Here is a 23,053-nt window from a genome sequence, read left to right on the forward strand (position 1 = left end):
TGACCCTGTACTGTCTGCATGGGTTTATTCCCATACGAGGAAGTTCCTTCTTCTGGGCTGGTATAGCCTTTGGCTCCCTCGTGTGTAAAATAGGGATCATGAGGGTGGTGGGCACCCCCGCGTGCCGGGCGGGAAGGGGCTGACGTGTGCAGTAACACCACTGCCCTCTCCGCCTGAGGGGCACTGCCCACCCACCCTCTCTCCCCCGCTGGACCGCCTGGGCCAGTCCTCTCCCCTCTTAGTCTCTGGCCAAGGAGCCGCTGCGATTACACAGACGCGACCTCTCCCTTGTTCCTCACGGCCTCCCTGGAAGAGTCCATGAAAAGTTGTTGCAGATGGGCCATCTACTCTCTACACAGGTGCTTTCTCTTCTCTTCCCCGTGGGTGTCGTCCCACAGAGACCAGGTGGCCTCCGCTGCCCCACTTTCGCCTCAACAAATCCAGACTCGCACTTTCCTAACACACAGCCTTCCCTGTCTTGCTCCCCACGCTTGTGCCACACCTGCCCTGGCTCTCTCCAGCATCCAGACTCCCTCCCAGCAGCCCCGCTTATTTTTCCTGGGACATGGTGTAGTTTAGGTGACAGGGTCAATGGCCAACCATGCATGGGGACAGCACCTCCAGAGCAGGATTTGCTGTCACTGTGAGCCCTGGGCTCGTCCCCATAGGGTTCTACCTAGAAGCCCCCCGGGGGAGGCTGTCTCTGATCAGGTGAAGCAAGGCCAAGGGGAGGGGAGGGAAAGCCCTTCAGGAGTGCCAGGGGTGGGATGTGCAGGCGGTGTGGGAGAGGAATGTCCCGAGGAAGGCAGACAACGTTTACAAGTAGGTGATGTGTGTCCTTGGTCACTTTTTCCTGGCCCCAGGTCTCCCATTCCTTATGAGCCTACTACCTCTGCTGGACAAGACCCTGTTTCCCCAGATTTGACAGGCGTCGTGACTACCGTATGTTCTATGATATCTTTGGGTCAAGGTTTCTGGTTTTACTTCCTTCCTGTGGGATCCCCTCCCCTGACTATAAACACTTTCGCCGGTGCCACGGTCTGGAAGGCAGCTGTGTTTACCTTCCATCTTGGCAGAGAAGTTGAAGCCAGAAGAGCAAGTACCAGGACACCCCACCCCCACCCCAGCCGCACAGACCCGTGAGAGCCCTCAGACCTTTCCTAAATGTCCACCTCCTCCACTGGGCTCTGAGTTCCCAAGGGAAGGGGCTCTGCCTCTCTGCAGATCTTAATACCCGTCCCTGTGTCAGCACACAGCACGCCCCACACACAAGTGTTGGCAATGGACGGCTAGGGAGATGCCTTCTACTCTTAGCCGACTTAAAGTCGGCAGCACTTTTGGGACTGGTGAGTAAATCATGGAATATCTGACACTGGAGAATTGCCCAGCAGTGAAAGGAGTGAGGCGGTTTTCTCTGTGTATTGCAGTCGCTGTAAGCATGTAGAAGAAACTGGAAATCCTAAGTGCTTTGGAGGGAAAGGACATTAAGGGTAGGAGGGAACCCTGCTTTTTCACGGTATTACCTTTCATACTACTTAAATATTTGTCATGTTGGTAATACTTTTCTACAACTTTTCCGGAAAAGCCTCATTTTTTAAAAATTGTAAAAGTTAAAAAAGAGAGAAAAGGACTTTCCTGACGGTCCAGTGGTTAAGACTGCGCTGCCAATGCAAGGGGCACAGATTCAATTCCTGGTTGGGGAACTAAGATCCCACATGCTGCACCGCATGGCCAAAAAATAAAAATGAACAAAATAACAATAAGAACAATAAAATAATTTTTAAAAAGAAATAAAGAGAGGAGAAAGAAAGAATACAGAAAGGGGCCCCAAGCTATGGCAAAGCAGGGGAGAAGCCTGGAGGATTTTCAGGGCAGCTCCATCTCTTGCAGTGCAAACTGTTTCCTTCCCAAACAGGGCTGAATTATTCAGTACCACTGCAGGTTTTTTTATTCCCTTAGGAAGGAAGCAAATATTTTCTTTCTAACTTACTAATAAGGGTGCTGTGAGCCAGGAGGTGACATCCAGGGCTTTGCTCAGGGTCTGAGCAAGAGGGACAGAATTATTTTTAGAACCCAGGTTCTCTGCTTCTAGCCCCTGAAGTCACGCCTCTCTCCTCCCTCCCACTCCCAGCTTTCTTGGTCTGCTCAAGACGACAGAATACTCTCCCTGTCTTTAGCTCTTCTTCCCTTCCAGGAACTTCAAGATAACTGTGGCCTCTGCATAGAGGGAGGTTTCCCCCCTCAGTCTCTTCTTGGAAAACTGATCACCCTCATCCTTGATATCTGTGGTCACTGTGGTTAGAAGTTAGATTAAAATGGGTCAGTTTTTCTTTTCCTTCTCCAACTTCGAGCCCTTTCCTAACTATGATGATATTTACTGGAAAACTTCACTCATAGCAAGTCATCTGCTTTTGCCACGGGCTCATGTATATACATCTTATTTTGCGAACTACACGATAAACTTCTGAAGGGCAGGGAATTACTTTAACCCCCAGAGGGCCTTGCTCGATGACGGACACATTGGAGAAGCTCTGTGAACTGGTTATTACCAATAGCTCCCATCTATTGAGCATCTGTCTCCCACGTACATTATCTGCCTCCTTTTTTGTTCTTTTCCTACCACAAGGGTAATATGCATTTTTCAACCCTTTGGCTGTATTTTGTTATTAAAAATATATTTTAGTTTTTCTCTTTTGAGCTGTGACCTTTCCTATGAATACATTTCAAAAAGCTTTTCACCAAAGATGGTATGGAGACTGAGACGCAGAGAGGGTCGGTGACTGGTCCCTGCCCTGCGTGGCTCCAAGTGGCTCAGCCAACCCTCCTGCCTGAGTCCAAAGGTGCTGGGATTCTCCCTCTCCTGGGTTGACTTTTTCTTTTAAAAATGTTTTTATTTATTTTGGTTGTGTGGGGTCTTGGCTGCTGTGCGCAGGCTTTTCTCGAGTTGTGGCGAGTAGGGGTAACTCTCTAGTTGAGATGCACAGGCTTCTCATTGCAATGGCTTCTTTTCTTGCAGAGCACAGGCTCTAGGGTGCATAGGCTTCAGCAGTCGAGGCTCCCTGGCTCTAGAGCGCAGGCTCAGTAGGTGTGGCGCATGGGCTCAGTTGCTTCGAGGCACGTGGGATCTTCCTGGACCAGGGATTGAACCCGCGTCTCTTGCAATGGCAGGTGGATTCTTTATCATTGAGCCACTGGGAATCTCTGCTGGGCCAATTTGAAGCCAGAAAGGTGCAGGCAGTGAGAAAAGTGAAGAAAACCTTTGAGGGTTTCTACCTCCCTCTTCTGCTCCCCTAAGGCCAGTCACCCTGAAATCTAGACCTTCCTGTTAAGCACTGACGTACGAAGATCCACAGGGGCTTTGTTCTCATTCTACTCATCCCTCCTGAGCAAGTGACTGAGAAGCCCACTTCAGATCTATACATAAACTTTTAATTGAATACAGCTGTCAGGATATAGGGCATTTTCCATCCGTCAGTCAACCATATTTACCATGAGGCAGGCTTGTGAACACAGTGGTGAGTAAGACAAAGCCGCTGCCCTTGGGGAACTGACAGGAAGGATCGACACATAAACATAGAAACAAACAAGCATTTCAGAAAGTGACAGAAGTGAAGGAAATCGACCCCAGTTATCGTATAGAGGCAAGGGCAGAGGTGGTGGAGGCGGTGAGGAGGGGGCAGCTTGCTACTCAGGTGAGGTGATGGCCTTGATGTTTGAGCCATGACCTGAATCATAAGAAGCCAGCCTTCAGGCTGAGGGAACAGTTTTAGGATGAGGGAACAGCTAGCAGGCGGGAATGCGCTTGGTGCATTTGAAGGACAAAGTGGGAGTGGGGTGTGACTGTCTGATGCAGGGTGAACAAGAAGGGAAGGGAGGAAGTTGGGTCTGGAGAGGTGGGCAGGGGCCTCAAGGGAGGAGGCTGTGTGCTCCTGTCACTGAATGTGTCCATGCAGAACTTCAAGGATTCCTTATCCATCTTGGAGAAGTCTAGACAAGATGACCTCTAAGGGCCCTCTCGGGTGAGAGGCAAGTGGGCTGCAGTTTAAGGCAAGCACACTCTGATACTTTCCACTGTGTACCCGCCCTGTCTCAGCCACTCCATTCTTCTGCAAAGCAGGTAATTTTAAAAAATCAAACAAAACATTGACTTAGGATAGGCTGAGAGATGGTTCCAGAGCCCACTCCATCCACTTTAAGAGGAGCTACTAGATAGTTTTTCTCAAGGAGTAAGCGAGAGAGAGAGAGAGAAAGCAGGTGGTATCCAAACGGTACCAAGGAAGACAAACGGGCAGAAGGGCTTCTGTCTTCACACAGTCCTGTTTGCAAATGCCTATGGCTGCTATGAATAGGACACTCCCCCTCCCTCTCCCTTTCTCTTTGTGGTCATGAGTAAAGGGTTTGAATTTTGCAAAGGAAACAAGAACAACTCTGGCCAATTGATTCCTAGTTTTCAATCAAATTGTGTCACAGACCCCAAGGAAGTAGGGTCATCTTCATGAAAAGCAGCAATGGTTCTGAACAAGCGGTCTCAACTACGGGGATGCCCATCTGATATTACTTACAAGGAAAAAAAAATCTAGCCTAATCAATGACTTTGGCCAGTCAGCAACAAGTTTCACCCAGGCCACACGATCAGAGAAGTGGGAATGAAAGTTCAAGTGCCCTGGCGCTGCCAACAGCAAATGAGAATTCAGTGGCTCTTTGACAACAAGCCGGAGCATGCTGATGGATCCATAACCACATCCTGGAGGAATGACGTCTCATTATCAGGTCCTGGCTTCTTGGATGTGTAGGGTCAGCATGACTCTACATGTCTCAAGAGGGTTCCTGGAGCTGGCAAGGACCTTCCAGAGGTGAGAGTATCATTGAAAGAGCGACAGGAAGACAGTTCACACCTTCTCAATTCCCAGTTCACCAGTCACCCAAATGTTAGCAGGTTCTTCCAGTTCAGATGTCTGGCTAAAACTCTGGCCCATTTCATCTTTGGTAGAGAAGACATACCCGCCATCCTTTGTTTCTCTCCACAGAATCCTAATTTTATTTGGATAATAGCTTCTATTCAGTATTTGGTTATGGAGATTATCTTTGATATATTTGGATTCAGTTAGTAATATTTGGTTAGGAATTTTGCATCTCTTTATGGAGGAGATTTGCATGTACTTTTTTCTTTTTTTTGTTAGGTTATGGCAGCCTCATAAAATAATCCTTTATGTCACAGAATAGCTCTTTGTCTTTCTTCTTAACCTAATCGAAATTCCCCAGAGAACACTTGCAATCTCTGCACACTAGGGTTCTAGGAGCCCAGTATGACCGAGGATATTCAAAATGCAAATGCCCACATAAGGTACTTTCATCTTCAACTAAGTTTCTGACCTCCAGGCCATAAACTAGTTTTCTCTATGGAGAATAAATCTTGAATTGGTGCCTGCTGAGAGGGGGAGGGGCAAGCACATAGCTACCCAAGGTAGCGAGGGCATCTAGCTTTCAGTGACCCAGAGTAACCCTCTGATGCTAGCATGTCTGAGCTTTGGGGGTGGGGGGTGGGGGGAGAGGGTTACACAGTGTAAACTGGTTTGCTTATCACTATCTGTCTGCACTGCTGAATCAGGATTCAACTTTTTCAGTTCTGCTAAATCTTTCAACGTCTCACTCTGCTTTTCAGTTTGCTTCTTCTCCCCCTTCTTCCCGGGGTCTGGGGATATATGTCTTCCAAACAGGTCCCTTCACTGTCACTTCTGACAACATTAAGGGTGTCTTATATTTTTCCATCTGCAGTATAATGGTAGCCTCCTCTTGACTTCTTTTGTGTGTGTCTGTACTTTTGGGGGGGATCAGTCTTACCCAATATGTTAATTTGCTTTTCTTTTTTTTAAAGAACCACTTGTAATATAAATGCGAAGAGTCTGTTTAGCGAATGGTGCTGGGAAAGTTGGACAGGTGCATGTAAATCAATGAATTCCCTCACACCATGCACAAAAATAAACTCAAAATGGCTTAAAGACTTAAACGTAAGACACGACACCATAAAACTGGAAGACAGCATAAGCAACACATTCTCTGACATAAATCATACCAATGTTTTCAGTCTCCCAAGGCAATAGCAATAAAACCAAAAATAAACAAATGGAATCAATTATTTGTTTAATCAATCAATAAACAAATGGAATCAACCTAATCAAACTTACAAGCTTTTGCATAGCAAAGGAAACTGTAAGTGAAAAAAAACAAAACAAAAAGACAACCTGAAGAATGGGAGAAAATATTTGCAAAATGAGGCAAGTGGCAAGAACTTAATCTCCAAAATATACAAACAGCTCATACAACTCAACAAGAAACAATCAACCCAACTGAAAAATGGCACATGACCTATATAGACATTTCTCCAAAGAAGATATAAAGATAGCCGATAGGCACATGAAAAGATTCTCAACATCACTATTAGAGAAATGCAAATCAAAACTACAATGAGCCATCACTTCACACCAGTCAGAATGGCCATCACTAAAGTCTGCAAGTAACAAATGCTGTAGAGGGTGTAGAGAAAAGGAAAGCCCTCCCTCTCACACTGTTGGTGGGGATGCAAATTGGTGCAGCCACTATGGAACACAGTATGGAGGTTCCTCAAAAACACTAAAAAGAGTTGCCATATGATCCAGCAATCCCACTCCTGGGCACATAACCAGACAAAACAATAATTCAAAAAGATACACATGTCCCTATTTTCACAGCTATTCATACTAGCCAAGACATGGATACAACCTAAGTGTCCAGTGACAGATGAATGGATAAAGAAAATGTGGTACATCTATACGATAGAATACTCAGTTCAGTTCAGCTGCTTAGTCGTGTCCGACTTTCTGCAACCCCGTGGACTGCAGCACGCCAGGCTTCCCTGTCCATCGCCAACTCCAATAGAATACAACAGTAAAATACTACTCAGCCCTAAAAATGAAACAGTGCCATTTGCAGCAACATGGATGCCAGGAGAGATCATCATACGAAGTCAAGTCAGAAAGAGAAAAACACCGCGTGGTCTCATTTATGTGTGGAATACGGCACAAACGAACCCATGTACAAAACAGCAACAGGCTCACAGACGTAAGAGAACAGACTCAGGTTGCCAAGGGGAAGAGGAGGAAGGAAAGGGACGGCCTGAGGGTTCTGGGTTAGCTGACGCAAACTATTACATTTAGAATGGATAAACAACAAAGGAAAATAAAGATAAAATCCATCCATTAAAAAAAAAATTCCATTTGACAATTTGCTTTTTTCTGAAACATTTAAGCCTTTTATGGATGTTGAAATTATTGACACATTTAGGTTTCTATTTTGGACACAGTACTTGCCTGTGTTTTCTTTCTCTCCACTATTTTGTTTATATATATATATATATATAATATTTTATATATATTTATAAAATTTATGTATTTTAATAAAATTTTATATATTTTATATATTTATAATATATATGTAATATATATATAATATTCTTGATGGGAAAGTACATCCTGTTTTATTTTAGTAGTTAATCTGGAAACTTCTAGCACTTAAAATAAACACAGCAAAGCCTAAAGTTAATCCATGCACTTATCTTCTTCCTGAATGACATTAAGGACTTTAGAGTATGTATGCTTATTCTAATCATCTCCCGCGTTCCCTATTTTTATGTATTTTGGTTTTATCTGTTTTGGAACTTGTAAGACTACCCATAGTCACTTCCTGTTTAGATGGTGCACGTGTTTATCACTTTCTTCAATTCTACATTCCTTTGTTGAATTTCAGAACTTCTATATTAAGAGATCACTGTTGTTCTGCTTGGGCAACAATTTTTAACTGAAATAGTCTTTTATTTCACCTCTGTTCTTCAAAGACAGTTTTGCTCAGTATAGAATTCTAGGTTCATGGTTAATTTCTAACTGTCTTTTGAAGGCACTTTTCACGGTCTTTTGACATACATAGTTGCTGATGAGAAGTCAGCAATCTCATTGTCTTTTCTTTGGAGGCAACCTGTCATTTCTTCCTGGATATCGTTAAGATTTGTTCTGAGGTTTCACCATGATGTGTCTGGAAATGGATTTATCCTACTTGGAACAGGATTACTAGAGTATTGTAAACACTGAATAACACTTGAGCCTGTAACTAATGTTATAACTAATGTTATGACAAACAATATTCCATGCTAGAACTGAGAAGATTCTTTCAAAGCCTGAAAGGTAGGGGACTCAGGCACCAACAGAAATGTTGATTAGGATGCTGTATTTCTTTGCTTTCAGTGAAAGAGAGGCCAGTCTTAGTAAAATACATACTCTTCAGCCCACTCTAAGGCTGGACCCAGCTGGGCCTTACTTCCCACTCTTGCAGTGACCCTGTTGCTTGGAGAAATGATGGTTAAGCAGCAGAGGCACCAGCTCTCTTAAACATGGTGCCTAGAAGCCCTCTGCAGAAGCCAGAGAGGATCTGCACAGGCTGGGAAGAATCATACATCCCAGAGAGCAGCCAAGGTGGAGACGCTCTGAACCATCTTGCTGTTTCTTTACTTTCAAGAACACGAGCCACCTGGCTACTTTCCTTTATAGCCAAACACACACACACTTCTTAGGTCAAATAAGCCAACACACTCTCATTTAGCAAAGTGTTTTATTCAAAAGCTTTCTCAGCACCATCTAGTTGTCAGAAAGAATGGATGATATCCCCTTTTTGTGCCCACCCAACTCCCAATTCCAGAGGCAGAAGTTGAACCGTTTGGCGAGAGCTCCCTCTAAGGATTATAATTCAGATCATGATAAGGTTTTGGTTGTTCTCTCACCCACGTTCTCTGACCCTCTACTTAACCATGACTCAAGTAGAGCCGTGATCTCCACAGTTCAGAACAACTGGAAGGAATCATGTCAGTTTTGATCAACCTCCCATTCCTGGGCTGTTCGAGGCACAAAGAATTACCTTGACAAAATCTGAATTCAGTGACTGCCACCTCGGAGGAACAGTGATACTGTCAGGCAGCATGCAGTTTTGAGAGCTCAAATGTTAGGGCACCCTCCCCCACTCTACTCTAGGAACAAGGAGCACTAGGTCTGCTTTCTCTCCACACACCTCAATTGCTCATCCTCTTCTGCCTTATTAACACAGACACAGAACGAAACCGGTGTGACAGAGTTAAGACAAACAATTACATCTGATTAAAATGCTAAGAGATCCTGAGCTGTTGGAGATGAGGAGAGTAGATAGTGTGACCTGATCTTTCCCTTTTTTTCTTTAAGAATATTTTGTTTCAGCATAAAGCACACTTTCCCAAAGAGGTTCCTGGAGCAGAAATCCAAGAGTCTGACCGTGTCCCGTGGGAACACACAGTCAGCTATGTCACTTTGGCTTCAGTCCCTGGATCTGTCCTTTGCAGCTACTTCAGGTCCCATGGGAAGAGGAAAAGCTGGAGGCAACATCACTTGGCCAAAGCACCCATGGGGTCCCAGGCTGGCAGGACAATGGGTTCCTGCTCTAGTACAGCTAGCACCTCTTCAGGGACATGCTTCTTGTCCACCACCACTTCGTAGACGTACTCAGAGAACCACTCATCCGTCATGCACAGGTAACCTGGAGAAGAGAACAGGAGCCTCATGAATCCAGAGGGCAAGGGGCAAAGAGCAAAAACCTTACTGGCACTATGAGAAAATCTCTCACAAAGCTAGCATTTGTACATGTTTTTCAGCTTTCCCATCTGTAATTTCATTTAACCTGATTATTTTTAAAATTGTTATTTCTCTATTTTTGGCTGCACTGGGTCTTTGTTGTTGCACGCAGGCTTTCTCCAGTTGTGGCGAGCACGGCTGCTGTTTGTTGTGGTGTGCAGGCTTCTCGTTGAGATGGCCTCTCTTGTTCTGGAGCATGGGCTTTAGGTGCGCGGACTTCAGCAATTGTGGTCCTTGGGCTCCAGAGCTCAGGCTCGGCAGTCGTGGCTCACAGGCCCAGCTGCTCTGTAGCACGTGGGCTCTCCTGTCCCCTGCACCGGCAGGCAGATGCCTAACCAATGACCACCAGGGAAGCCCCGATGAAGTCTTACAGCAATCTACAAAGCAGACAGGACAGCAGGGTAATGGTTTTACCAGTTAGAAAAACTGGGGCTCAGAGTAACTAAGTGATGAGCCCAGGTTACATGGGTGAAGTTCAGAGCTGGGCCTTGGACCAGAGATCCTGTGCTGTTCCACTTCTCAGGCTGCCTCACTGAGGGTGAGTCAGTGACCCTGAAGGTAGGTGGAAATGTTTCTTGTTCACACAGCCATATGTCAGGGGTTAATCTCTAGGATCAGAAGGGCAAGCATACCCATCCCACCTTCTCAGCATCACTGGCTGTTTTCTCTCATTCCTCTCTACCATAAATTTCTACCCAACAATCAGCTAAGCCATCAGGGGAATCCTGACGGGGTCTGGTCTTCATTCCCAGGGAGCCACTTATTTGCAGATGACACTGTGTGAGTCTGTGCTTTCTTAGGAGGAAATCTGTGGTGAAGAAGAGACAGTCGCTTGACCTATATTCCTTGCTGAGGCCCTGGGATTTACGGATCTCTCCAGTGGTAGGAATGAACAGGGGCACAGCAGTACTAACACCCCAGACTGAGGCTTATCTGAGAAAAGGCGTGGCGTCATCAGGTATCTGGTGACAGACACCTGCCTTTCCCGTCAGGGAGACTATCCCGGCTCCACTAGAGGTGGTAGGCTCAGGTGCTTTAATCACGTCTGATTCTTTGTGACCCTGTGGACTACAGCCCACCAGGCTTCTCTACTCATGGGATTCTCTGGGCAAAAATACTGGAGTGGGTTGCCATTTCCTCCTCCAGAGGATCTTCCTGACCCAGGGATCAAACCTGTGTCTCTCATGTCTCCTAGCACTGGCAGGCGGGTTCTTTACGGCCAGCACCACCTGGGAAGCCCGCAGACTCCACTAGGACAAGAATTCCTCTTCGGGATCATACCACTGCCAAACTGAAATGGGGAAACATTTCACCTGAGGCACTGCTAATACAAAGAGTGAAACTAAGGCGAGAGATGAAAGTGTGTGCACTTAAAATAAGGATGGGCCATGGAGAAAGCAGAGGACAGAAGAGTGTACCTACATAGGTTACCACCTACACGCCGAGCACTCACAGTAACTAGTGATCTTCATCATCATCTCTCCATGGCTGACACCTGCTGTATACTAGACACTTGAGCCGTATTTTCTCTGCAAGTGTGCAAATCTAGGTCTGTGCTATATCACTTCCCACTACAGAGGACCGAGAGAGAGGGAGAAGAGGTAGGTATTCCTAAGGTGATCCTCTAGTATATTGGTTCTCAAACTTCTTGGCCCCAGGCTCACGACTGTGCACTTAAAATTATTGAGGACTCTAAAAAGTTGTTGATATGGGTTATACTTAATGATGTTAACCACAGTAAAAATTAAAATAGAAAGCTAAAAATATTGATTCACTTAGGAAAAAATAATTATATCCTCCAATACAAAATAAATTTTAGGAAGGAAAGTGGCATTACTCTGTGATGCAGAAGACAGCTGAATTTTCATATCTGCTTCTGTGTGCAGTCTGCTGCAACTGTTCTTTTGGATGAAGCAGAAGCAGCAAATCTGGCCTCATGCAGATATGCTGTCAGAGGAAGGAAGACCTTGTAGATGTCCTAGAAGGGTCCCAGGGACCTGGCAGGGGTCCTCAGGGCCCACTCTGAGAACTGCTGCTCTAAAAGCAAGGCTGATTTAAATAATTAAAAGGCAACGTGATGGTAAGTCTACTTTTATAAACTAAATGGTATGACAGAGGACATCACTTAACTTGAAAACAGGACTGCTTCGGGGAGCTCGTCTCTGCCGCACTCTGCCCCTCCCTGACAGGAGTCAAGGCAGCTCATCCTGACCTGGCACCGCGTGTTTGCCCTCTCCAAAAAATGCCAGGAAAAGTGCGCAAGCACTCATGCCAAGTCCGATCATGACGATCCCCTCACGATCCAGGGCGCCATTCTCAACAGGAGACACCGGGAAGAACACACACACATTCCCAAGTCCCTGGCCTCTCACGTCACCCACGTCACTGCCACTGAGTTCCAGCAGCCAAAGCTTGGTCAGCTGAAGGGCCAGCCGGTACCATTTCTTGCTGCATCCTAAGTAAATGCTTTCTGAGAAAAAGTTTCAGCATCTGCCTTGCCCATGAGGAGTTTTCAGTGGGCAGGAGAGCAGGCTACTAACTGCCACACCATCTGAGACATTAGGCATCCTTCCCCTCACCCTAATGCCCCCTGAATAAATCCTGAGAGGGGCTTGGGGCAGGCAGAGAGGCAGGTGAAGGATGGAGGCAGATTCATGTAATAAAGTTCTGTGTCCTTTCAACAATACTATCATCACACAATCAAATGAGTCTTCAAAAAATGCCCGGAGAAAATGGACAATAAGTACATCTACGCTATCTTGTTCCAAAAGCAGGAGATAAGATTAAGTCCTCACAAATTAAAACTCCTATCGATTGTAATCCACCCTTTCAGGGTCCCCGCCAAGAGGACCTGCCTTGATTAGTCTCTCTCTTCAGGATATGAGTTCTCTGGGGGCCCACAAAACCTCACAGTCTAGGTGGCTGCCGAGTAATTGCACCCTGGGTAGATAATGACCTTGTGGCTGCTGTAACTGTTGATGCTGCGTGTCCTGGAGTTTGACTGAGAAGATTAGGATCAGTGTGTCTGAAACCCGAGTGAGTGCTGTGGACAGGAGCAGCGAGGTGTCCACTTGGGCAGGGTCAGAGCGACCATCTTGATCTGAGGAAAGTTGCAGCTTCTAGCCCTCATGTACCTTGGCCATCAGAAACCGGCGTTCCCCAAAGACCAAAGAAACAAACAAAAAAGGAAAACAAAAATCTGCCCCAAGGATCCTGATGTTGCATTCAGGGAAACAAACGGATAAATAGATACAGAAAGTCAGCTTTAGGGACTAAGGTGAAATTAAATTTTGTTTAAACATTAAATGTCTTGCTTACACGCAAGAAATAAAATAAAGAAAGGAAGAGGAAGAAATAAAATAAGTGAACAGTCCCTCAAAGACACTGGCAACATTTCTATATCTGTTAAGAGAAAGAGCAGTATGGTCTGTAAAGGGAGAAACAGCATCTGTAGATACGGCTCTAGACAGGCCTAATGCACTCAGAAACAGAAGGGATTCCAATGGGTTCATTTAAGGGAAAGAAACACTTTACCCTAAAAAACCAGTTTTCTGAAATCCTACCAAAGATCTAAGTTTTAAACCTTTCAGACATAAATTAAGGTGATAAATATATTATTATTTATAAATGAGAAATGTTTTGCTTTGTTCTATGAAATATTTCACCTCACTAACAAAACTACTTGTGGTTCAATTTTTGTTGTTGTTGCTATTTTTAAAAAAGGTATGACAAAATCAAGTTACTATTCTGCTGTGATGAATCTGTCTGGCAGCCTGAACCTAAGGAAGCCAGACGACTGAGGCCTCATTAAGTCACTGCCAATCTTTCACTTGATGCTGATAACTCAAGGCTGAAGAAAGGCTCCCAGAAAGGGAAGGCAAGCCTCACTGACACTTGTCTCATATTTCAAACTTCCTAATAAATAGTGAGAAATCACTCCACAAAATATTAATCAGTCATTTAAAATGAAGTTGCAAAGACTATGCAATAACATGGAAAAATGTTTAAGGGATAAAAATATATAAAAATAGTGTATCCTTTATAACTATGTTAAAATTCCAAATACACAGGGGGAGAAAACATGAAAAACAATGATAATTTTATATCACGGGGTAGGTGATTTTCCCTTCAAAATTCTGAAATATTATATCACTTTTTGACTCCTTAAAGATTACCCAAATAATTAATGCTCCTTATAAAAAATCTTGGAAGGACAGAGGGAGGAAGATGATAAAATGAAGGAAGAGGAGCAGAAGGAAGAGGTGGATGAAAAGATGACAAATATACATTTTAAAACTGCCTACGATCCCACCATCCTGGGTTAGACCCTGTGCGTGCGTGCGTGCGTGCTAAGTTGCTTCAGTTGTGTCCGACCCTGTCTGACCCCATGGACTATAGCTCACCCACCAGGCTCCTCTATCCATGGGATTCTCCAGGCAAGAATACTGGAGTGGGTTGCCACGCCCTTGTCCAGGGGATCTTCCCAACCCAGGCATCGAACCTGCGTCTCTTATATCTCCTGCATTGGCAGGCAGGTTCTTTACCACTAGCGCCACCTGGGAAACTCAGGTTAGGCCCTAGTTAGATTTTTATGTCCTGGAGAAGGATATGGCAATCCACTTCAGTACTCTTGCCTGGAAAATCCCATGTATATCCTCTGATAAAAATTTATATGTGTAGACGCTATACATTTAATAAAAATGAGACAACATAATGTTCTTATACCACAGAGTATCACATATGCTGTTTTCCAATATTGCTCTTTTCATATTAATAAAAAAACTATCTACACTATAATTTTTAAGTGCTGAATTTATGAGTAAAACCAAAATGTGTTTAATTCCCTATTGTTGGAATCTGAATTATTTTTTCATGCTTAGAAACAACACTGCTATAAACAATTTTGTAATTAAACCTGTGTACATCCTTAATCATCTACTTAATTTCTTTATGTCCTTATCAATAGTGGGAATATATAATTTCAACTTCCTTTTTGGGTCCAATCTGAACTTTTGTCTGTGGGTGCTTGCTATTCAGTTTTCTTTTGTAAAGAGTCTGTTTGGGACCTCTGCTGAATTTTAACTGGTATGTTTGCCATTTTCACAGTGATCAGTAATAGGGCTCTCTATATGAATATAATGATGGCAAACATTTTTCCTATTATGTAATTTGCCTTCTAATTTAGTTGATGATGTTTTCTAGTGTCCTAAATTTTTTGTGTGTTTTATGAAGTCAAATTTATCAATCTTTTCCTTTATGGCTTCTAAGGTTTTTCTGTTATGTTTATAAACATTTTTGTTTGATGTTTCCACATCAGTAGTTTCATTATCTGGCATTGTCTGGATGTACCATAGTTTAACCAGTTTGGCCACCAATACTTTGGCCACCTAATGTGAAGAACTGACTCCTTAGAAAAGACCCCAAGGCTGGGAAAGATTGAAGGCAGGAGAAGGGGACAACAGAGGATGAGACGGTTGGATGGCATCACTGACTCGATGGACATGAGTTTGAGCAATCTCCAGGAGTTGGTGATAGAGAAGCCTGGCATGCTGCAGTCTTTGAGGTCACAGTCGGACACAACTGAGAAACTGGACTGAACTGATAAACGTTTCCCTGCAATTATATTAAAAAAAATTGAAAGCAAAGTAGGGTAAGTGGTAAGAAAACGTAAGAAACACAGTCTCAATGAAAACCACTCATTAAGGCCTTGACACAGCTATGAACACACACAATTTCACAGGTGATTAAGTAGTAACACTCTGTCAACCACTTCTGTTAGTCACCCACTGTAGAAAGCATGCCTTACATTTGTACGGAGTACACTACAAATATACAAAACGACACAACTCCTTTGGAATGGGAAAAATTTGAGTGCCTTTGCCCTCTTCACTACGCAATGCCATTTCTGGAATTTCATCCTGCAGACACACAGTACCTGCATGCACACAACAGGCGTGTAATTACGTACAACAACAGCTCGTACTTATTCAACCTGGGAACTGGCTGAGTGAACTACGGTACATCCAGACAATGCAAGATAATAAGGCTGTACTGATATGGAAACGTACTGACAGGCCTCCGAGACACACTAAGTGAAGTGAGAAGGAGAAGCAGAGCGGGGAGATAAGATATGCTACCTTCGGTGCACTAAAACACACTGCAAAGTCACATCAGAAATGAAGAGAATGAGAACCTGAAAAACGCAGGAGGTGAAAGGCATACAGAGGGACAGAGATGGAAATAAGATTCCTCTTTATGTATTTCTTTGTGTTTTGATTTTGGAACAGTATAATTTTATTATTTAGTAAAAGAATTATACCTTAGTAAGCAAAATAAAACAAAAACACACAGGTAGCTCTGTAGGGAACTTACACTTCAAAGCGCAATTTTATATCCACTATCTACTCTTATTTCAATTTTAATCCTCATAACGACACTATGAGGTAGGCACGGTTGGTATGAGTTGTTTAAAGTCACAGCCAGTAAGTAAAGCCCATACTTAAATCCAGGTGTTAACTTCAAATTCAGTCTTTTCCATGGGGCTCAGCTTCCTCCAAAAGAGTACCCAGTGGCAGAGAGAGTGGCAGGTAGGTATCCTCTGGCCAACAGATACCACGTAATCTAGTTTCTAATCCAGGCACTGTCTGGAACCAATTCCATCTGCCCACACACCCCACACTGATGGTCAGGCGCCCAGGTTTTGCAGGGTTTGTTTATGAGGTATCGTGTCTCTTTAAATCAAAGAGATGTCATGTGCTTTAAGTGCATTTGCTTAGAAGGCTGGAGAACAGGGTGGGCTGGATGTTTTGGAAAGAAAACAAACCTACCGCTTGAGACAGATACCTGGACAGGGATCTGAGGAGAGGCCTCTTTTTCCTCCAGGCCAAATACCAAAGTCTGGCTCTGTGGTGCGCATACATTCAGGATCCTGAACCTTTTGCTGAGAAGGGAAGGGCTACTCTTACAGCTGGGTATTACCTGTGGCCTCGTTCAGAAACAAAGGCTACGGAAGATTCCATCTCCCTGGTAAGAAGGCAGAGTGGAAAATGTGGTTGGCAAAGAGGGTTGTTTTGGTTTGTGGGTTGCATTTTTTTAAAAACCATCAAACCACAACAAAGTTCAGTCTGCAGAAGTGCACACTTCCTGAGGAAGTGCCCCCAGAAGAAGCCTGTCCACCTCTGGGCTGAGGAGAGAGGGCAATGCACCAGCCAGTCTGACTGTTTTGTTTCCCTGGACTGTGAGCACTACTATCCAGGCTAGTCTGAGATCACACGAAATCCTGCCAGCATCTCCGATGTTGGACAGGAGGAGAAAACACAAATTCAGGTGTCATTCAAGGGTCTATTTTCTTGCCAAAACTTAATGACTTCTCTCTGACCCCAAACAGTACTACTCCTATTTGTTTCAGGCAAAGCTGGCTTTTTGCTCTTTCCTCAAAAGCTCCACGGATGACAGGCCACATTATTTCTTGGCCCCAAGCCTCGGACCTGCCTGAAGCACACTCTACAGGTCAAGAGCGATGCTTCTCAGCCCCCTTCTCCTTGGCTGGCCTCCCACGTCCTTTCCCAAAACACCCACAACCCAAGCATCTTTCCTAAAACTCTGCTCACCTCAGCCTCCCCAGTTCCAATCACTCATTGTCTCTCTTGTACTTTATCCCCTGTGTTATTGTGCATTCATTCTCACATTTGTGTTTTACATATTTGTTCTTACAAACAACATATGGAGCAAGATTTACAGCCTAATGGTCCCAGCTCAACACCCAGCCTGCCCACTCCCCATACCCAGCGTGTGGAGGAAGCAAGTACACTGTGTTCCTGGCAGGGCACTGACAGCACAGTGGGCGTCCACCCTCCCTCCACCTAAAGGGTCCCAAACCTGCTCTAAAGCCCAATCCCAAAGCCTCCCAGCTTGACTTCTTTCTGGCTGCCCCACCGCAGCGCTATTTCCCACCAGGTTTTCTCTGACGTCACCTAGTCCCGTGACTTCTCACCTAGTCCTGTGACTTCAGTAACCTCAGCTTCAATGTCTTTGTATTGTCTCCCCACTGAGGGGGCTCTCCCCAGCTCCTCCTCTTCTGCTGTCATCTGCCTTCTGGGAGAAATCACCCCTTCTCTGGCTTATCTTTTTCTACTTTTCTACTTATCCTGTATCTTACAGTCTGAGGAGCACACCACGACTGCCACATCTGCCACATCACAGCCCTCTTCAAATCCCCTTCCAGGTCCCAGGTGGAGAAGCATGAATTCCTCTGAGGGTCAGAGACGTTCGCACCGCGGTCTGTGCGCGGCTCCCTGCATCCCGTCGATAAATGTGAGCTGACACTGTTGCTAATGGGTTTCCTTGGCATGAGGTGTCTTCACCTCCACTGCTTCTCTCGTGAAAGACTAAGCCCACATGACGAGTCATCCACCCAGTAAACTGGAGATGCAGTCCAACGGTCACCAAGGGTCCTGAATTCTTAAGAGACCCGATGTTAGAACAGTGGGCCAGTGAGACAGCCCTCTCCCAGAGGGAGGAGAGCTTACGTCCCTGCTCTGCTGTTCTCTTGTCTACAGAGAACATTAACAATGGCACCAATGATGGCTAATGTTTCTGGGCATTTCTTATATGCCTGGCATAGTTCTCACAAACACCCCATGAGGTAGGTACAACTACTATCCCCGTTTTACAGATCAGAAGACTAAGGCTTATAAAGGTTAAACACCATGACCAAGGCTACACAGCCAATAGGTGGGACAGCCAGGATGTGTCCCAGGCATCTGGGGCCGGGTTCTGTGTCTGACCTCTATCCTCAAAGCAATGCAAGCATACCTTGGAGACCACCTGGGAGAAGGACAAATCCTCTCTACAGGACAAAGGAAATACACACCAATCTACATTAAACATGAAAGGATTTCTCCCTGAAATCGGTTTCAGCCTGTAGGCTAGGAAGAGCCTTCTCTCACAAATGGTAGGCAGGTGGTGCCAGTGGTAAAGACCCTGCCTGCCAATGCAGGAGACATAAGGGGTGTGGGTTTGATCCCTGGGCTGGGAAGATGCCCTGGAGGAGGACATGGCAAACTACTCCAGTATTCTAGCCTGGAGAATCCCATGACAGAGGAGCCTGCCAGGCTTACGGTCCATAGGGTGGCAAAGAGTCAGAGACGACTGAAGCAACTGAGCACACAGGCACAGCCCTGCCCTAGTCACATGCTGGGATAAGGAAGCAACTGTCCACCTGAGAGCATGAGCTTCCACTCACAGTCACTGCTTTTTTAGCTTGTGTCAACCAGGCTCAGTGGTTAATGAAGATGGATGATGAGGAGTCCCTCTGAGAGAACTCAGATACCCGAATCTGATGGTGTTGGAGAGAGATAGGAAAGCCTGGAGAGACATGAAAACCCTGAAGTGACAGAACAAATTTGTATGTTGCTCTTTTACAGGAAATCAGAAGCCTCTGCTTTTGGCTCACATAATTTTCTTATTTTGGCAAGTTCAGTTCAATAATGTCTACAATTTACATTTGTGCTAGAATTCCAAACCAAATCTCAAACTGACCTGCAAATGACTGGTTATCTTTCGTAGGTAATATACATTCTTAGGGAAGCTGCCTGTGTCAAATTAAGAAATCTCAGTCCCAATTCTATCTCCAACACTGGGTAAGTCACAACCTCTCAGCATGTTTTCACTTATTCCCATAAAACATGGGTGCAATTACCTATGTTCATACCCTGCTGCTGCTGCTAAGTCGCTTCAGTCGTGTCCGACTCTGTGCGACCCTATAGACGGCAGCCCACCAGGCTCCCCCGTCCCTGGGATTCTCCAGGCAAGAACACTGGAGTGGGTTGCCATTTCCTTCTCCAATGAATGAAAGTGAAAAGTGAAAGGGAAGTCGCTCAGTCGTGCCCGACTCTTAGCGACCCCATGGACTGCAGCCTACCAGGCTCCTCTGTCCATGGGATATTCCAGGCAAGAGTACTGGAGTGGGGTGCCATTGCCTTCTCCATGTTCATATCCTAAGTTACTCTATCTGATGCCATGAGCGGCGGGGTGGGGGTGGGGGGGTCAGGACAAATGCATTAGCAAATGTTGAATTCTTATGAAGCAAGCAAGATGCTATGAACTATATGTCCTGAGTACCTCGGATAGAAATACAGACTATTCATTGAACTCTTTAGAATTATGTAACAGTGTACAGTTCGATGGCTACATAGAAACTATAGGACATCATAAGGAAAACGGTTGTTATCCATGTTATTGATAGAAAAATGTGAAACCACAAGGAGACAAATTGCTGTCCAGGATCTATAATCAAGAAAATAGTAACTGTCTCTCTTGGTTCTACCATGTAACATTATGTGAAGAATATGATGAAATTTGTGCATAGCTTTGAACATTCTGTTCCCAGAATTATATGGTGAGGCAATTAAAGGCCATGCTTTTGGTTTTTAAGAAGCAGCAGAAGTTCAGATGTAACATGAATCAGTCTCGTTAAGTTTCTTTCCAGATTAATCTCTAACATGCCAAAGCCTCATGAAGAAGTCTGGAAATTTTACTAAAATGAAATCAAGAACAGGCTTACATGTAAGAAAAAATGAAGAATGTAAGTTAAAAACAACTTCAAAGTTGAAGCTGAAAGGCAAAAAAGCAATTTGAAAAATGAAAAACTAATCTTGGTTCAAAATGAAAACTTAGAGAAACAAAATTTTTAAAAGATAAAGATTTTCCTTCAGTGACCATTGAAGACTCAGAAAATTATATTCCCCCTAACCTCACTGTGCTATTTAGCATATTAAGAAACTAGACTAAACAAACGTAAGAAGTATGTTACGATAATTCTACCTTCAGGGCTCTGATGTATCAGACTTTAGAACTGGAATACCATCTCATGACTAAGTGAACCAATCATAAAAAGAAGTTCCATAACAAGACTGGTTCATTAGGGCGACCATCCAAGAATTCAATTTATTGACTATCAATACTTTGTTACATGCATGGCAGAATGTTTATAACTACTGAAGCTGGGTGATGAACATGTGGGGAATTTCTGAATACTATTCTCCTTGTATAGGCTTGAAATTGCCCATGATAAAAAGTTAAGGGCAAAAAATCAAAGAACTAAGTTATAAAAAAAGTTAACAAAAAAAATCAAAGAAACATGCTATAACCATGTTATTTCTATGAGCAGACCAGATACTACTGGAACAGAGAAGCTAAGAGGAAACACAGTTTAGTGATAAAGAGTAGGTTCTAATGTCAGACTGTCCAAATTATAATTCTGGATCTACCATTAGTGAGATGACCTGCAGGTCACTCTGGCATAAAGATTATGCTCTTCTCAGAAGAATTTCTGACTAAGAGCAAAAAGCACCAAAGGTTATTTCCCCTATTTTGAATTCTTAAACATTTTACAAACTACTTAACTCTAACAAGCCTGTCAGCTTTTCAAAATGAAAGACGATGTAACAGGTCCCAAGGCCTGTTTCCTCATTCAGCTATGGAATCCATTTCTTATACAATCCATAAAGACGGTACAAAATGCATAGTCAAGTATTTCAAGAAGGAGGGGAGAAAAGTCAGGTAGGTTGTATGCCATCTCAGATATGTACCTAGTTTTCAGTCCAGCTGACTAAGAATACTAGTGTTCACCAATATAAAGTAACTCAATGGATTCAGTAAGATAAGAATTGACTTCTCCCTTTATGTCTCTTGTGGGTAGAGGTAATATTTATCCTCTTTGGGAAATAGTCAGTTTACTGGATTTCATCACTGATACTAGACTCTGGGCAGGAAGGGACATGAACACGACCAATGGGGAAGACCAAAGCCAGAGGTGTGTGGTGCTCAGTCACTCAGTCGTGTCCGACTCCTTGCGATCCCATGGACTGTAGCCTGCCAGGCTCCTCTGTCCATGGGGATTCTCTAGGCCAAGAACACTAGAGTGGGTTGCCATGCCCTCCTCCAGGGGATCTCCCCAACCCAGGGATTGAACCCCAGGTCTCCTGCACTGCAGGCGAATTCTCTAACGTCTGAGCCACCAGGGAAACCCAAGAATGTTGAAGTGGGTAGCCTATCCCTCTCCAAGGGGAACTTCCCAACCAGGAATCGAAGTGGGGTCTCCTCCATTGCAGGCAGATTCTTTATCAGCTGAGCTAACAGGGAAGCCCAAAGCTAGAGCTGGGCGGAGGAAAAAGGCAGCCTGCCCAAGTATCTCTGCTCTGTTTACCGCCAGCTTGTAGTATTACCAACACTGTTTTTTGAGAAACAATCAATTTTAACATGCAGAAATCCCCTAGAGCACAGTAACAAATTGCTAACAATGCTATCTACAGAAACAAAATCCTAGCAATGGTGTTTAAGGTTGTCACATCTCCTAAAAGAGCACAAAGGGGTTCTGTATCGGACATGGCGGCCAATGCCCACCAGGGTGACGGACGGGAGGGCCCCGCCGAGGCAAACACACATCGCAAGCATAATAACAGACTACGTACTCTCCCTAAGGTCAGGCCAAGTGTGCCAATTAAATTAGATCATGTTTTCTTTCCTTCCTTCCTGTTAAGTCAAAAAGAACATTACCAAGAAACACAGGAGAATAATTTATTTTTGGCTTTGAACGAACTATACGCTACACCCACTCAGTTCAATTTCTTATCTTTTGGCTCTCTAGTGAAATGCTTTAGTCTGTACAATCTCAGGCATTTCACTTTTTCAAGAACAACAAAAAAAGTTAGTTTAGTCCTAACTCGACAGCTGCAGGTTTCACTAGGAAGCGTTACAGGCAGATCAGGGGGATAAAGACCCCAGGTCTCTCAACATAATAATGGAATGAGTAAGTGAACAGAAGCAAAACTTCTATTGAGTGGAGCTTAGAGGTACAGTTGAATGGGAAAAAAAAATTAGCAAAGTAATCTAGAATCCTCTTTAAGAGTAGGTATTTAGGTTCAAAGTAATAAAGACAGTAACTCGCCCTACACAAAACAGAATATTTGCCTGACTTTACAAGTGTCTGTCCTCTCTTAAATGGATATCACTACTATCTACAAACTCAGTGACTCTTAATAGATAGAAAAATATCTCAGAAACAAGCCAATGGTCCAGGCTGGTCTAAACAAACTATAATTTTAGTCCTTTTCGTAGACACTAATCTTTATGATAACAAACCATTTACAGGGACCAAATAAGACCAAAAATGAAACAGAAGCTACACAGTTTCATCTGAAACAATCTTATGTTTTAAAACGTTGTTCAGTCACCCAGTCATTTCCAACTCTTTGTGACCCCATGGACTGCAGCAAGCCAGGCCTCCCTGTAACTCACCATCCCCCGAAATTTGCCCAAGTTCATGTCCATTGTGTCAGTGATGCCATCCATCAATCTCATCCTCTGAC

At 44.2% G+C, this 23,053-nt stretch overlaps 1 protein-coding gene across 1 annotated transcript in view; it reads right to left on the reverse strand.

Annotated features, from left to right (window-relative positions):
• Positions 1-8,620: 8,620 nt before the first annotated feature.
• The window catches only part of BLMH (bleomycin hydrolase), a 41,418-nt gene continuing 26,985 nt past the window's right edge, over positions 8,621-23,053 (reverse strand). Inside the window, exon 12 of the mRNA XM_061389530.1 lies at positions 8,621-9,588. Within this exon, the coding sequence (XP_061245514.1) occupies positions 9,437-9,588 (152 nt within the window). The 3' untranslated portion in view covers positions 8,621-9,436. The remainder of the gene's footprint in view (positions 9,589-23,053) is intronic.

Source organism: Bos javanicus, chromosome 19 (genome assembly GCF_032452875.1).
Source record: "Bos javanicus breed banteng chromosome 19, ARS-OSU_banteng_1.0, whole genome shotgun sequence".
NCBI lineage: Eukaryota > Metazoa > Chordata > Mammalia > Artiodactyla > Bovidae > Bos > Bos javanicus.